This window comes from Gastrolobium bilobum, unplaced genomic scaffold, assembly GCF_033153095.1.
Source record: "Gastrolobium bilobum isolate Gb01-03AN ecotype WA unplaced genomic scaffold, APGP_CSIRO_Gbil_v1 utg4822, whole genome shotgun sequence".
NCBI classification, from domain to species: Eukaryota; Viridiplantae; Streptophyta; class Magnoliopsida; order Fabales; family Fabaceae; genus Gastrolobium; species Gastrolobium bilobum.
The window spans coordinates 44323-62020 of record NW_026898781.1 but is presented as its reverse complement, the minus strand read 5'-3'; the positions used below and the strand labels follow the sequence as shown (position 1 = coordinate 62020).

At 38.4% G+C, this 17698-nt stretch overlaps 1 protein-coding gene and 1 long non-coding RNA gene across 2 annotated transcripts; both read right to left on the bottom strand.

The window, feature by feature from the left end:
• Positions 1 to 7882: 7882 nt before the first annotated feature.
• LOC133284112 (uncharacterized) lies at positions 7883 to 8598 on the bottom strand. The gene is made up of 3 exons (XR_009747863.1): positions 8543 to 8598; positions 8379 to 8443; positions 7883 to 7948 (listed from the first exon to the last, which is right to left on the bottom strand). It is a non-coding gene; the product is annotated as an uncharacterized LOC133284112 (long non-coding RNA).
• A 5105-nt stretch (positions 8599 to 13703) lies between these two features.
• On the bottom strand, positions 13704 to 16912 carry LOC133284111 (cytochrome P450 72A68-like). Its single transcript, XM_061481092.1, has 5 exons — positions 16540 to 16912; positions 15608 to 15825; positions 15130 to 15374; positions 14328 to 14715; positions 13704 to 14246 (listed from the first exon to the last, which is right to left on the bottom strand). Exons 1-5 carry the CDS (start codon positions 16817 to 16819, stop codon positions 13815 to 13817), a joined length of 1563 nt encoding a protein of 520 aa, XP_061337076.1. The 5' UTR covers positions 16820 to 16912; the 3' UTR covers positions 13704 to 13814.
• Between the last annotated feature and the right edge of the window lie 786 nt (positions 16913 to 17698).

Here is a 17698-nt window from a genome sequence, read left to right as displayed (position 1 = left end):
ATGTTCGCGAGGCGAACCGGAAAGCCGCAGAAGAGATTCGTGAAGCGAACCGGAGGACCACAGAGGATGTCCTCGAGGCGAACTGGATGGCGAACATGGAGATGATGAGAGTCATGTTGGAGGAGATGAGGGCTGGTCCTGCTATAGGTCAGTTACCACCGCCACCACCGCCACCGCCGCAGCCGCCACCTCCACCTAGTGTTCAGGATGAGAGCCTGAGTCACATTGGCAGTGCTAATCATGTCGCTGAGACGATGGAGACCTTGGTAGGGCATGCTTGTTAGTATATGGATGTCCTAGAGACAATCTTTTGATTAGATTAGGACATATGTGGACCTTTTTATATTGTCACAAATAAATAAAAACACTCTTTATCCTGTTTCATATTTTGTCTCAATATTATTGTTAATATTTTATATGAGTAACTGGTTAAACCTTTTGGAATAAAATAGGTATCTCTTGAGTATCTGTGATGAGATCACAATCATGAGGATTCAAGGATACTGAACGTTTATTCTTAATTTTATGTTTGTAGTCTAGAGACACTAAGAATGTGGATCAGTGATCTCGGGTAAGACTAGCACGACTTATCTACTTGTATACGGATACAAGGTAAAAGACCTCATGTGCTACAGATATGGAGATGTCTTAGCTAAAGTCGTGGGTGGACCTATAAGGGTATAGCTCGCACTGAACAGACCCACAAAGAGATTCTATGAGGAAATCTCACAGATAGTGTCATTGGAGTAGTCTCTTTATATTTGGGTATGTCTTTCCTTAGACCAGAAGATATTACCTAGACTGTGTTCTAGTAGGCATGCTTTGATTGTATACCTCGTATGCCCGAAACCTGGAGACTCACAGGTACACTGTTGGGCTTGTCCTGAAAGAGCACAGGGCTAGGGTGATAAGCTGAAGGAATTCGTCAAATCTTTGTGAGAGATTAGGTTATCTGTAAACCGGAGAAATCGGGATGACATTTACAGGAACTCGGGAATCTATGCATAGTAAAATAGATCATGAGATGATCTGCCTTTAGAGTCAGTAAATTGAAGATTCCCTATTTCGAATAAAGCTTACCCTAAACCGCAAGGGTTGATACGTTTCCTTACCCTAGGTTTAATGGAAAGGTAACCGAGATGAAAGGAAATATATACGGCAACCAAATATGTCTAATAGGATGATCAAGTCATTAATCTAACTAGCTCTGGGGCAACAAAGCATTGCTAGTGCTCTGTGTTGTCATTAAATGGGTTGTGGGCTTGTTGGGTCCGAGCTCATTTATGTTAGTGGCTATGTTGGACCTAATGGGTCACACACTAACACCTTATTGTCATGATGATCTAGCATTAAAGGTATTGGGCCTAATAATGGTTGTTAGCCCAAGAAGAAATTTGTAAGCCCACCTAAAGGGAAAAGGGCACATGGATCATGTAATAGGCTTAGATGATCCAAGACATTACTAATTAATTTAATTGGTTAAATTAATTATCAAATATTTAAAATTTGAATTTTGAATTTGAAATTTGAAATTTGAATTTTGAATTTAAAATTTGAAATTTGAAATTTGAATTTTGAATTTTGAAATTGGAATTTTGAATTTGAAATTTGAATTTGAATTTGAATTTTGAATTGGAATTTAGAATTTAAATGTTTGAACGTTTGAATTTAAATGTTTGAATTTGAATTTGAATTGGCTGTGAAAAGTTGTTTCATAACAAAAGGATAAGATAGGATGAATGAGGCACCACTTTTGGTTGATCAAATCCCTTGTATCAACAGGAGATCTTTGGAGATCATCCAAGGATGAATGGGGCACCACTTTTGGTTGGATATGAGTGTCATCTTGTCAATCAAACAAGCTCCAATCGGATTTGGTTGTTGAGAGAATTAGTGAGCTAGTTGGTTCAAACTTGAATGGAACTGCTCAACGTATCTGGACCCCTTTTGGGGCTGAATGGTGTGCATAGATAGGATGATCATATGATGACCATTAGATCAGAATCTTGACTAGATAAAGATCTAGTCTCATGAGGATTCAAATGGGAGGTTGTTGGGAATTTTGAATTGCAATAACTCCACCTTTATCTCCTCTTGTTGTGCGCCACTTTTAATGTGATTTTTGAAGTGAAAAATCTATATTAATTCTCTCACTCTCTCACTCTCTTGTGCGCATACTAGGGGTAAGTTCTCCTTAAGGTTTTCAAAAAGGACCTAGCCAATTCTACTCTAATCCATTCCCCACTCTTGTGAAGTTTTCATGCTGAAGACTTCACTCTTCTAAACACATTTACCTAGCCTCCTTCTTCACCTATTGAGCGCATAGCAAGCCTCTTTCTGGTGGTCAATTGGTGGCTTGACAAGAAGAGTTCTTGCATCTTGACGTGGGTGGTGTGGATCAACGTTAGAGGGTTTGAACCCTTCAAACCTAACACTGATCGTCTTGGAGTTTTGAACTCACAAACAAAGGTAACATCATACTGTCATAAAGCATGATTCTTGATTGCATGTGTGATTCTGCATAAGAAAAAATTTGTTTTTCCCTCTCACATGCTACGGCCTTCAAGGCATGAAGGTTTCATGGCATATCTCGACAATATGAATAAAATTAGGATTCTTGATTTTGTTCATTTTGATCTTGATGATTTTGTGTTTTTGTTAGATGAATTGTTCATGAACATAGCATAAATTTTTTGTACATGATGATGTATGGTTCGGCCATATGAGTTATGGTTGAATAAATGGTTTAATTTTTGTGTTCTTTGAGAAAGATTTGACAAAGATTTGAATTATGCATAAAGATGCAAAATTTGACCATTGGGAGAAAATTGGTAAATTTTTGAATTTTGATTCTTATTTTGATGTTTAATTGTTAAATATCAAGATATATGTGAGAACATGTTATGTGATAATAAGATATTTTGTGCTTGCAAGTTGTTTAACCTTTCAGGTGCAAAAAGGAAGAGGATGGTCACGGTGCCCGAAATTTGAATTTCAAAATTTTAAATTAATGTGTAATTTTGCTCTATTTAAATTAGAGGTGTAATTTGAATTTTGAATTTTGTAATTTTTCATTTGTCCCTCCAAAGATCTTTTGGAGTTTCTTTAATTATTTGTAATTAGAAAATTAGGCTAGTGGCGTTTAGACGACAAGCAGCCGTAGCTTGAGAAGCAAGATGGACGAATGCGCGAGCACCATGACTATCTCAAATAAAAATGTTTATATGCTTGTATGCTTTGTACGACTAGTATGCATGAGATGGTGTATCACGAATGTATGCTTAAATGACTTAAGACGTCTAGTATGCATGAATTGGACAAACCGCGTTTGTATGCCTTATTACGCACGTCCAATTGCGACTAGTGTAAACCGATAGATGTTTGACATAGGTAACGACTAGCATGATAACATACATACACGTTTGATGAGACTTTATAAACCCTAAATAAAATGAACTCTTAAAAGGAATAAATTATTAAGCGCATGATTACCTCCCACCACCAATATTACTCAAACCTTCTCTAAATATTGGTGTTCCACAACTCAGTTGGGAACCACTGTTTCGTTAAACGAGAGTAGTGTTAGAATTGTGAGACACTTAGGGTGTTGGTTAGTGCTTAACTGAGGCATAAGTTGCAGGCTCAGCCGGGCTTATGTGCTTAGGGTAATAGTGCTAGGTTGGTAGCATGAGATGCACCACTAAGTGACAAGGAGTTGTCAACCTAATGCTAAGAGAGGGTATGAGATACTGTTGATAAAGATCAACCCATTATTTAAATTAATCTTGCGGTCACAGACGGAGGTTAAAATAAATAATCGCACTCTTAATCTCACTAAGGTAAAATCTAAAAGTATATTAACCCTAAGTCAAATGGTAAGGGTCATTGACTTAGATAAAATAGTGGGAGGGGCAAATTATTTAAAGTCTTTAATAATTTGTTAAACGACAATATATATTAATTAATCTATCTTTACATTTTCAGTTTTTAGTATGATTAATCCACTGTCACTGAGCTCAATACTCGATACGAACAAACTGACCGGTCCTAATTTTATGGACTGGTATTGGAAAGTCAGAAATATTCTGCAGGCCGAAAAAGTTGCTTATGTCCTAGACACTGTTTTACCTATTGCGCCTAAGAAAGGGGAAGATGGGTTCACGAAATTTGATTTCGAGGCCCACAAGCAACACATGGAAGATAATGTGTTGGCTTGTTGGATCATGCTGGGATCCATGTCACACGAGCTGCAGAAACAGCACGAGCATAAGGATGCCCCCTCTATTATCCTGCATCTCAGGGAGTTGTATGATATTAAAGGCAGACATTAGAGGTATGAGACCTTTAGGGAATTGTTCCTATGCAAGATGACTGAAGGCATATGTTTTAACCGCCATGTACTGAAGATGATAGCGCTTATTGAGAAGCTAGAGGGTCTAGGGTTCGCAATGGATGCTGAATTAATTAATGACTTAGTTCTATCACCACTTCCTCCTTCTTTCAATGAATTCATAATGAATTATAATATGCATGGGATGCTAGTGAGCTTGCTAGAGTTGTTAAGTATGTTAACAACTGCTGAAATGTCTATCAAGAAGGATGAGACACAAGCTCTTCTGATTGGTGGGCCTGAAAGGGCCAAGGGTAAAGGCAAGGAGCCTGTGAAAGGCAACTCCCTTAAGCCCAAAGAAAAGTCCAAAAGGAAGAAAGGCAAAAAGAAGGGTAAGAGTGCACCCAAGGACCAAAGCGATGTTGTGTGCTTCCATTGTGGCAAAGATGGCCATTGGAAGAGGAATTGTCCAGACTACCTGAAGAGTGTGAAGGAGCATGGTGATGCTTCTACCTCAGGTATTCATATGATTGAGATAAATTATTCTTGTGCTAATCTGACTTCTTGGGTATTGGATACCGGTAATGGTTCTCATAATCTGCAATGTGTTGCAGGTGCTTAGGAGCCCTAGAAGATTGGAGAAGAACGAGGTGGACCTCCGCGTTGGTGATGGAGCAAGAGTTGCTGCTCATGCTGTTGGAGATACCGACCTCATTAGCATACGAGCCTCTTATTGCATTTGAATAATTGTCTTTATGTTCCCGCCAAGGGGGTGAGATAACAAATCTTAGTAAGCTCAGGGTTGATGGGCAATCCCCATCCCTGAGCCCACTTCCTGCAAGAAAGGTCAGATACAAAGTACAGACAACTTCATATACATACATATCATATCAGAACATATTTTAGAGCATAGCATATCAAAGCGTAACAGACATATCAGAGTATATGTGACATCCAAGAGCTTAGGTCCTCTAGTAGATATTGTCAACATATGATGTGACTCCCAAGAGCGTAAATTCTCCAGTAGGATAATCACACACATGTACGCAGTGACCTTTAGGAGCTTAGGTTTTCCAGTGGATTAGTCAATGCACATACAGTCAGTGGCCATGACTCACAACATACAAATCAAATCATCTTATTGTTGCGACTCGGCAAGTGCACCGATCGTAAAGTAATAAAGTGTACCGGAGTACGAGATCGTTCCCACGAGGATCAAATTTTCAAGCACTAGTTCGCTAATCGCGTTTTAGTTAGACAATCAAGAATTGGATTTGAGAGAATTTGTAACTGAAGAATTTAAAATTAAAAACAAGTAATAGCATTCAATTAAAGAAAATTCAGAATTAAAAAGACAATTGAAAAGATGATGATTGGTTAAGAATGTAAAACAAGCGTAGTTAGGGTTTCGACTTCCCTCAATATCCTCATTATATTATGGATTAAACAGTCAAGAACCTTTTCTTAATATATTGCCAATCAATTCTTTCTAAGTTAATTAGGGCTCAACTCCTTGTTACCCTAAATCTATGTGAACTCAGAAGAACCCTAATTCCCCGGTTATTCCCCAGGAAAACATGCATTAAGATCAAGAATTCCAAGATTGCACAATTACCCTATGTCTATCCCTCGATCACAAGGATTATGATAAATTTATCAAATCAGGGTTCATGCACCAACATCCCTATTGTCATACAATTCCCCAAAATCATTCTATAAGGAGCAAACTCATAGAAAGCATTAAAGACAGATAAATTTCTTCAATTATAAAAAGAAAAGAATTCAAGAACAACTTAATCCATAAACATAAACGATTCAATTGGGTTCCATCTACCCCTAACTACATAAAAGTCTAGCCTAGCATACTAAATTGATAAACAATAGTAAAGAAAAGAGAACCCTAAGCCTCCATTGGTGTGATGTTGACTTGGTTCCTCAGTGTTCCAGCGCTCTGCAACAGGATTCCTCCTTCAGGTCTCTATGTAATTCTCTGGACTTATGAATTGGTTTCTTTGGTCTGACCCTCAGCTCTTTTTTTATAACCATTGAAGCCATGTCCTTTATTGAATCCTCCAACGAATCCCTATCAGATTTGCAATCGATTCTATAATTGCTTTCTTTTTTTATTTAAGATCTTGTAGATTGGGGACACATTTAAACTTTTGAATCCTATTATAATCCTGCCCCAATCTTCCATGGATCTCTATAAATCAAGGTAGATAAGTTTTCGTTTTAATTCCGGGTATCACAATCCGGTATCACTTGGAAATTGTAACGCCCCGTTCTAGAACCGATTTGTTAACATCGCATTATGATATTAAGCGCAGTTACAATCACATGGGTTCAATTAAAATCCGGATAAATTTTTCATTTTAAAACATACCGAATTTATAATACCCAATTTCGTGATCATAACCGAATTACCTTGCAGAATCAGATAAATTAAGCTTAACATCATGGTCTTATTCCATTTTTAAACCATTAATTTACTTCCTATTTATTTCAAAACTTCTACTATATCGTAGATCTCTTCATTAGCTACACGTGGCTTCAAACCGCGCTCAAATCGGAGCACTGTAGCCCAATTTATGTCAATTTGTAGCAACACAAGAGAGTGTTGGTCACAGGCCCCGCGCACTTCAGCGCGCTACCGGGCACTCAAGCGCGCGTTATCGGGCGCTAAAGCCTCCACCTGGGCGCTTAAGCGCACGGAGGCAGGAAGCATCAGGTATTTCAGTGTGAATGGGCGCTTAAGCGCGCATCAGGGCGCTCAAGTGCGCTATCCTGGGCGCTTAAGCTCCCATTGGGACGTTTTAGCGCGCAGAGACAGAAGCATCTCCTCCTTCAGTGGCTAAGGGCGCTCAAGCGCGAACCAGGGCGCTCAAGCGCGCAATCCTGGGCGCTTAAGCCCCACCCTGGGCGCTAAAACTCGAGGGGACAGTAAGCATCCCATCTTTCTACAGCGAAGGGCGCTCTAGCGCGCAATCCTAGGCGCTTAAGCCCCCACTTGGGCGCTCCAGCGCGAGGAGGCCGAATGCATTGGCACTCACAGGGGCAGCAGGGCGCTTGAGCGCGCTCCTGGACGCTTAAGCGCGCTGCCAGGGAATTCCAATTCCCACATTTTCAAGTCCAAGTCTAAACCCCAATTGTCCATGCTCCAAAGCTAAATCCTAGCACTCATCCAACCCCTTCTCATGAGATTTAGCTAGAGTTTGGGCAGCATAACCTTTGTTTTCTCATCGTTTCCCAATTTAAACAAAAGGTACCTAATTGATTCTCAGCCCAACCAATTCAATAACTCAATACATAACAAGCATGCATATATTGAATTTCAAGTAGACATCATTTATATTACATATCCATTACAAATCATGGAACTTAGCTTACAAAACACTATGATCATTCCCTTGGCTCCCATCAACAAAAGAGATGACCAAAGGCATGAGCATAGGCTAAGTTCATTCCAATATACATATCATAAATTTAGCATTGCCTATTCATTACAATTCTATACATGTGAGCTACAAAACAACATGTATAATCTCAAAAGAAATGCCACATTTCATGCATAATCCAGATATGGCCACTTGCCACCAGAGGCTCCTGCAGCATCCTTACCTGAAAGGGGGTCCCCACAACACGGGGTGAGATATACAAATATATCCAGTAAACCAGGGGTCCTTGGAGCATCTCTCCACCCCACAGTTCCATATCAGTGTAATAACAATAACAATAATAATGCAGTAAATACATATCTATGCAAAGTGCAATACATCTCCGGAGAAATCCCTCGAGCTCTCAAGCTGTCCTAAGGAAACTCAGATGCAAATAGTCCTACTGGCCAGCTAACTACCAAGTATGATTTACGCATCGTCATGCAACATACCAACATAGGGAAACACCATCCTATGCCACACCAAATGCATACACATACGTATAACAAAGCATTACACTATTTTATTGCATTTATATACACAATCACAACCTCTACCCTTTCAGGGCTTGGTAGAACAGTCAAGGGAATTACACCCAAGGTCCGAAAGCTTACCTCAAGCTTCAATTCGACCTTTGTTCACCACCAATGTCAACAATACTCTACTCCAAAACCAACACCTACACATGGTGTAATACAATCAACACATTGCATCCAAGAGTATTTCACAATCAACCATCAACTACTCAATTCAAAACACTACACAAGTATGAGCTTACCAATTCCAATGAGCTACTCAAGCTCCATAGCTTGCTCAAGCGGTTGATCACTCACGGTCGGTCCAAATGTCTCAATCCTAGACATCATTAGGACACAATCATCAATCAACCAAGCCAAACCATTTATTAACAATGCAAGAAATCCAATATCAAGCATCATATTCTTGCCATTTTACAAGTATACTCATTTAGCTATCTAAGCTCATTTTCACCGATTAAATGTCGTTCCTAGCATTTTTCACAACATGCTCTAAGCTCCATTCTTCCTAGAACATAGCTAATTTTAACAACATTTCATCAAAATCCCTAAACACTATTCATAAACCCTAACTCATGCAAATTTTAAGGAATCATGAGGTTCAAGGGTTAGAATCTTACCACCAATGGTCACACAACCAAGGATTGATGGCTCCTCAAGCTTCAATGGAGGTAGAAACTCTTAAAACCCCAATTTTCACCAAAGGGCCGAATTTTTGAGAGCCAATATCTCACCACACAAAGCTCCCCACTTAAAACTAAGCTTGGATTATGAAAGAGGGCGAGATTCTAAGCGATTTAGGCTTTTGAATCACCCAAAACCGTTGGGATTTGCTCCCTCCTCTCTCTCTTCTTCTCTCCCCCTTTATCCTTCTTCTCCTTCTTCTTCCTTGCTTCTATTTCTGGCTCGACGAAATGGGGTGGGAAATGGGGCTCATTTTGGCTTTTAGTCACTTAACATAGGTTAAGTGACTTTAAGCGGGTATTGGTTCGTCTATCTATTCAACTCCAATAATTACCAAACTTTATTATTCTAGGAATATTACTATTTCTATTTTTATATTTTGGGTACTTTTGCCAGTACCCATTTATACCCCTTAATTTTCACTGAGTACACTTTTTAACTCCAAAGTGACTCAGATTCATTTAATTAAGCATTATACTTAATTTTACCCAGTAAAACATGCTTAATTAATTAATTACACTAGATTTACTAATTAATTAAGTTGGGCTATTATAGAAATCTCATCCAATCTTTGCTGTCTGATGCGTGGTTGGGCGCTCAAGCTTGCTTATGGCCGCTTGAGCGTGCTGTTGTGCCTTCAATTGTTGTTTCTGCCTGCCTTAGCGCGCTCGAGCGTGCATTTGGGCGCTCGAGCGTGCTCCTCGATGGTGGATTCGTGTCTTCTTGGGCGCTTGAGCGTGCTTCTGTGCGCTAAAGCGTCCTGAATTGCCCAGTTTGGCTATTTTCCCTGCCATGAAGCGCTCGAGCGTCCATTTTGTGCGCTTGAGCGTGCTCTTCTGGCCCTTGGCTTGTAAGATTTTGGCTTCCTTTGGTCCAATTTGAGTCTCAACTCTTTGTTTTGAGTTCTTCATCACTTTTTAGCACCAATAAGTGTGGTTTTACCTTCATATGTATATGCCAATTGCACCATATAATACCCCAAACTTAAGTATTTAATTAATTAATTTTAATTAAGTAATTAAGCCTGTATTAGTGAGTAAAATTAAGTGTAAGACTTAATTAAACGAATTGGAGTCACTTTGGAGGTAAAAAGTGTACTCAGTGAAAGTTAAGGGGTATAAATGGGTACTGGAAAAAGTGCCCAAAATATAAAAATAAAAATATTAATATTCCTAGAATAATATTCCAGACTTTTGGGTAAAGTTTGGTAATTAATGGAGTTGAATAGATAGATGAACCAATACCCACATAAGCCACTTAACTAAGTTAAGTGACTTAAAAGCCAAAAAGAACCCCTACCCCATTCATTCCCCACGACACCCTGCACCAGAGAAGAAAAGAAAGAAAAAGAGAGAGAAGGAGGAAGGAGGGAAGGAGAAGGGAGGAAGAGGGTGAGAGGGCGATTCCCCACCGATCGGAGTGATTCCAAAGCCTACACCACTCAAAATCTTCCCCTCTTCCATAATCCTAGCTTAGTTTTGAGTGGGGGTTATTGTGGAGAGAGATATTCTCCTTCAAAAAATTCGAACCCTAGGTGAAATTGAGGAGATTGATGGCTCCTACCTCCATGGGAGCTTGGGAGGCTTCTATTGCATGGTTGTGTGACCTATTGTGGTAAGTTTCCACTTCTCCAACCTTGTATTCATGGAAGTTTCTTGAGGTTGATGATGATGAATAGTGTATTTTGGGGTTTTATGAGTTTGAGTGTGATGGAGGCTTGGTGTCTTTGAAAATGTTGTTAGTGATGATAAATAAACGGTGAAAATGAGTATAGTTTGACATTTGAGTAAATTATGCTTGAGATTAAGGATGCTCTTAAATGTTAAGATATTATTACCATCAATTTATTGTATTCCTTGTGTTGATAGGATTGAGGCAAGAAGACCAAGTAGAGTGACCAACCTTTGTGGTTGTGTGCAATTGAGGAAAGCTCAAGAGCAAGGTAAACCTTTGGACCTTGGGGTTGATCCCATTGAGTGTTCCACCATACTCCATGGAGGAGAAATGGTTTATGAGATGTGATATGTAATTATGATTGTAATTGTATGCTCATGCATTGATTCGTGCATTGATACATGTTATGATTGATTGATGATTATTGGTTGATGTTTGATCGTTTAAGAGTAATTGAGGAATGGTTATAGAAGTAGCAATAATGAATGAGGTAATGGTTGAGGATTGTGATTGAGGTTATGAGTGATAGTATTATGATGAGGATGATTGGTAGGAACTTCCCTTGGAAACAGCCCTATGTGGATCTCCATGTGGTTAGAGCCTAAGAGGAACAGCCCTATGTGGATCCCTCTTGGAGGTTCCTAGATTGAGGAAAGGACTTCCCTTGGAAACAGCCCTATGTGGATCTCCATGTGGTAAGAGCCTAAGAGAAACAACCCTTAGTGGATCTCTCTTGGAAGTCCATGTGATGCTTGCTGATAAGAATGTGTTAAGCTATTATGATTATGTGTACATCGAAAGTGAACCTTAGGGTGGAGTGATCTCCAAGGACCTCTGGTTTACTGTGATATATTCGTATATCTCACCCCGTGTTATGGGGACCCCCTTTCAGGTAAGGAAGCTGCAGGAGCCTCTGATGGCAAGTGGCCTTATTTGCAGTAGATCATGCATGAAGAAAATGATGTTTTGAGATCATACATGTTATTTTGTAGATTTACATGTATATGATTGATTATTGATAGCATTGACGTATGTATATCTCGTTATATTTGATGGACTTAGCCTATGATCATGCCTTTGGATATCTCTTTTGTTGATGAGAGCCAAGGGATGGTCATAGCCTTTTGTAGCTAAGTTCCCCGTTATGTAATTAAACTTGTATAATGTTATTTACTTCAAGGTTATGAACACATGATGAATATGGGAAACGTTGAGAAAACAAAGGTTATGCTGCCCAATTTCTGTTAAATCAATTTTGGAGAGGAATTTATATGATAGATTTGGACCGTGGTGTATGTATGGAAGTTGTAGATATTTTTCTTAGCTTTCCATAGAGACCAATATTGTGTGAATTGGACAAGTACAACTCTAGTTAGAGGTGAAATACTAAGAATTGGTGAAACCTTCAGAGCTTTGGCGCACCTGGCGCCAACCTTGGCGCACATCACGCCATTTTGCTCGAAAGCTTCTGTTTCGTAGCGCAAATCGCGCCGGCGTTGACGCAAATCGCGCCGGGATCACCAGCTGGCGCCTCCAGCGCCATTTCGACCGGGAGCTTCTGTTTCTCTGGCGCCCGCCGCGCCACAGCTGGCGCCGGTCGCACCGGGATCAGCAGGATTCACGCGCTCGTTTCGTAGAAAACCCATAACTTGGGCTACAGTGCTCCGATTTGAGCGCGGTTTGAACCCACGCGTAGCTAACGAAGAGATATACAATATAGTAGAAGTTGTTAAATAAATAAGAAGTAAATTAATGGTTTAAAAATGGAATAAGAACATGATATTAAGCTTGGTTTATCTGATTCCGCAAGGTAATATGGTTATGATCACGCAATTGGGTATTATAAGTTCGGTATGTTTTAAAAATTGAAAAATTTATCCGGATTTTTAATTGAGCCAATGTGATTGTAACTGCGCTTAATATCATAATGCAATGTTAACAAACCGGTTCTAGAACGGGGTGTTACACACCATCATATGTATATGTATTTATTTTGATTCCATACGATCTATTTTGGAAGACTAAGTGCATGATCATTGCTGTGGTAATTGCTTTGTTGTATATGGCTAATAGCTTTGATCATGTCTTTTGATAGCTAAGTCCTTTGACATGTACTTATTTTAAAGAAAATGAATGTCATTGAGATATTGATACATCAATGGAATGTGATGTTATGTTTTTGTCATTTTGATTTGTATAATTCAATGGTGTAAAAGATGTAACTATTGAGACATTTAAGTTGTAAGATTATCGATTACGTACCAAGAAGATAGAGAATGGAGGGAGCTAATTCACCAAGTGAAATCAATGAAAACAAGGGAATTTATGTTTTGCACAGGTGGAGGGCGCTTAAACCTCCTCATAAGGAAGCTTAAGTGCCCTGAGACATAAAGTTTATGAAGATTTAACCAAAGTGGAGGCTTAAGCGTCCAAAATGGAGGCTTAAGCGCCCAGGTGCACCTGTGCGTGGAGAAATTCTCTGCCGCATGAGGCTTAAGCGCCCAAAAAGAGAGCTTAAGTGCGCGTAGGAGGCTTAAGCGCCGTAAAGGGGCTTAAGCCCTCTCTTCGGACAGAAACTTTAAAATCCTCTGCCCGAGGCTGCTTAAGCGCCCAATAAAGGGGCTTAAGCCCCCAACCCTAGTTTTAAGAAAAACAAGTAATAAGGACCCTCTAATTAGGTCTAATAAAGATAGTAAAAGATGTTAAGCATAATTTTAGCTATTCCGCAACTTCACACGGTTATAATCAAGAAATTGGTAGATTAAATTTCGATCTTGTTAATAAAGGAAATGAGCAACGTTTTAAAAAGAAAAAAATTTGTCTGTATTCTTAATTGAACTAATATGATTATAACTGCGCTTAATATTATAAAGTAATAAGTAATGATAACAAACCGGTCCTAGAACGGGGTGTTACAATAATCACACATTTAAAAATGATTTTTAGCAATACAATTCAAACAATATAAATTATTGCAAACTTACACCAAAATCATGTTCTAAAATGTAATCCAAACACATACTAAGGAATTCAATTTAGCCATGTAAATTACATCAAACATTCGATAGTATCGAAAAGAAGTTTGTATTATTACAGTGTAAGCTTTCCGGCAGCGCTGTGTGATGAAAATCATACAGTAAGAGTTTATTATCATTTTTATATTTCTACTTTACGTAAAATGATATGAGCACCATATTGTGGCTGAAGAGTAGCCACTGTAGCTGGAGCATGAGCATAAGCAGGAGAAAGTTCAAATGAGAAATGTTGTAAAATCAATGACAAAGCCATTTTTGCTTCCAAAAAGGAAAAGTTTTGCCCAATGCATAATCTAGGACCCCGTCCAAATGGAAAAAATGAAACTCTGCCATTTGTTGCCTTTAAAACTCCTTCAGAAAATCTCTCAGGATTGAACTCCTTAGCATCATCACCCCAGAGTTCACAGTCATGGTGAACCAAAACTATTGGTAAGGAAACCTGCACTCCAGCAGGTAATGTCAGGTTTCCAAGTTTCATATCTTTGTGAACAGTTCGAGAAAGAGCAAGTATTGGTGGGTATAACCTAAGAACCTCATACAAAATCATGGTGACCTGTTACAAAAAGATTTATGCTAATGGTAAGTATCAAGGACACACTATTTAGTATCGAAACCAAAATAATACAATACTTACAATCTTAAGGTGACTCAGCCCATCAAAATCTGGTTTGTTGCTGCCAAAGACTTGTAAGACTTCATCCCTTGCACGTGCTTGCCAATCAGGATACCTACTCAATAACACCATTGCCCAAACAAGCAAAACTGAAGTGGTTTCCTTCCCTGCAAAGTAGAATAACTTGCATTCCTCGATTACGTCTTCAAGATTCATTTCAACATTCTTATTGTTTCTTTGTTCTTCAATTTCCTTGTGATTTGACTCCAGAAGTATTCCTAATAAGTCATTCTTAGCAGATTCACCAGCCTTCAGTGCTTTCTCTCTTTTGTTAATCATACCTCTAAGTGAAGCAATTACATCTCTATGAATTTGCTTCATCCTCCGATGGGAAGTAGTAGGTAGAAACCTACAAATAAACATAATCAGTCCTGTAATTATCATGATACGAAGGTAATGCTCTTCCAATATCAACTAGCCTTCTAGTGGTTGTTCTGTCAACAAAAAACAGTTTGGTTTTCCATCTGCAAGTTTCAATTCAGACAATGCACCTCATCTTCCCATCATACTATTTGGTAAATTAGGGGACATTGTATACAACAGATAGATTCTTATTCTTTATGGTAAATGTAACTGATCTGAACGAAATTTTTTTCCTATTCATGTTGCAATTGAGATACCACATATTGCTATCACAATGATAAATATTATTTGCTGTTTTGTTTATGAAATATTGTAAGTTTAGTTCAGTTAAACAAAACTCATTTAAGAAGCTTGATATTGCTTTAGTAATGGTGCAGTCAGATACATAGAATAGCCTTACCTCCATCCAGGGATGTGGGCATTCATTGCAACTTTCGTTACAAGTTCAGCTTGCTCTTTTTGAAGTTCAAATATTCTTCTTCCTTCTTCATAACTACTTCCAAATGCTGTTCTAGAAATAACCTCACTAGCCAAATTCTGAAGGAAAGGCCATACATCCATTTCACACGATCCATCTGGAGACAACATTCCCTCCCATTTTCTAATCAGATCATTACAGCTTTTGAAAAATATTGGTAACATAATCTGTGTTGTAATAAAGAAATAACAAAGAGTTAACATTCAGAGTCAAACTAAGCACATAAACATGCAGATGTTTGCAAAAGTATATGTTGGTTGCTAAACTAGCAAAAGCTGTCATACCAAATATTTTTCTCAGGAGAATGCATTTCCGGGAAGAGTAATTTTCCCAGTGTGTTTCTGACGTTTTTTCAAAAAGTCGATTTTACAAGATCTATATCTAGTAAATGGAAACTAACCTTCAATTTTTCTAAATTGAATGCAGGGTTGATTATCCTTCTGTGTTTTCTCCACTTTTCTCCCTCATGGCTTGCAAGACCAGTAGCTAGTAACTTAATAAGTGGATTGGCATTAGGCTTTGCGAAATCATATATCTTGTTAAATACATCTTTGATTAGCTCAGGATCTGTGAGGGTCACCCTTGGTATTGGTCCAAACCAAATAACAGAATTCTTACCTGCATACCATCAGCAACTTTATAAAAAGGCTCAACTAAAGATAAACAAAAAAAGAAAAATTATAAGGACGGAAAAGTCTTGTAAAAAAGAGGGAAAATTTTCCAGCTTTTGCATCTTCCTCCAAAATCCAAATCAGGAAATTCCCTCCTATGTAATGTCATTCTAAAATTTTTTTAGAGGACTATGTTCTGAAGTAACTTTTTAACGTAGGAGAGGGGTTAGAAAAGAGCTACACATTCTACAAAATGGAGGACCATTGCTTAGTATAAAAGGGAAGGAGGCCTGAGGCTTGAGCTATAGGGATTTCTAACTAGCTCTCTTCGGAAATCAGGCATGGAGGATTGTTCAAAACCTTGGGAACCTTTGGTACCGATACTAAAGTCTTTATATTTTCTATCCAAGGATTATTTCCAATTTTGAAAATAACCAAGGGGATAATGGTGCAGGAGAGTACTGTTAACAGAAATGATTTCATAAAGAAGCACTGTGAGTGGCATATTGGAAGGAGTAGCAATCAGGAACATGTTATGTGCTTAGATTGCACAGGAACATGTTATTAAAAAAAAGTGTAGGAACATAGATTATGAAAGTCATTAAGTCAATAAGTGTAAAGAAAAAGGAAAATAGATTAATTATACAATATCAAAAACTACATAAAGAAAGAGACCAATAGATGACAACTTCAAATAATAAGAGTTGAAGCATGGGCATACCATGTTTGTTGATGTTTTGTTGGACATAGGAGTATACACGGGGCACAATATCATCAGATAGATTCATGGGTTTGGACCTTGCTTCCTTTTGCACCTTCACAATATCCATTAAGTCCCCGACCAAAAGCCTGTACGGATTGCCTTGAAGGCCTTGTTCTTTCAGCAGCTTCTCTAGCCTCTTTGGCTTCAGCCACGACCAGTTCAGCACCCTCCATGCCCATATCACAGCAACTATCACTGTGGTAATTATGGCTGCACTTGTGGCCCATGCTGCTTCCATTTTTGTCTCTGTGATTGGTAAGGGAAAGAAAACAGGGGAAGATGATGAAACCAAAGTAGCAAAGCACTACACTTTTCAGAAATCAGAACTAGTATTTCTTACAATATTAGGGTGGCAAAAACTATGAGGTGCTGCACCCTTAATGTAAGATGTCCTTTTCTTTTGTTTCTTCATAATTACCATGAAAAAGATTGCTAATTGACAACCAAATAATTCTTTTAGAGAGCGTTTGGTATAGGAGATATTTTTGTGTATCGGAAAAAAAAGATTTCTAGAAATATAGATGGATATTTTTTTTGTCAAGTAAGTTACGAAAAGGTGTTTGGTTGGTCAAAATTTTAACGGGAAAGTTGAGTTAATTTACAAATGCTATGTTTAGTCATTTGTAAAATATTGATGGGAATGTTAAAGTAAATGACAAAATTACCCTTATTTTTAATTTTGAACTATTAAAGCAGTGTTTTAAAACCTGGCTCGGACCGGCCGGGTCGACCCGGGACTCATTGACCCGGTGGGTTCCTCGGTTCGAGCGGGTAGTTGGACCGCTTCTGCAGTCAACCCGGACTGGACCGGTTGACTCGACCAAAACTCGGGTTAGACCAGTTATTCCTCTTCTTCTTTTTTGAAATTTTTTTTTTGTTGATAAGAACTCTTGAATTAAATCATATTCATATTTTATATAATACCCCTAACTTAAATAATTTAATTAATTACTTCAAATTGAGTAATTAAGCATGTATTAGTGAGTAAAATTAAGTATAGAGCCTAATTAAGTGAGTTGGGGTCACTTTTGAGGTAAAAAGTATACTCAGTGAAAATTAAGCAGTATAAATGGGTGCAAGCAAAAGTACCCAAAATATAAAAATAAAAATGAAAATA

Bases quoted from the DNA above. Each gene is read 5' to 3' on its own strand.
- LOC133284111 (XM_061481092.1), bottom strand. From the start codon at position 16,819: ATGGAAGCAGCATGGGCCACAAGTGCAGCCATAATTACCACAGTGATA. The intron at 15,826-16,539 runs GTATGCCCATGC...GATGGTATGCAG, and splicing joins ACAAAACATCAACAAACATG to GTAAGAATTCTGTTATTTGG. The intron at 14,247-14,327 runs GTAAGTATTGTA...TTTTTGTAACAG, and splicing joins GGCTGAGTCACCTTAAGATT to GTCACCATGATTTTGTATGA.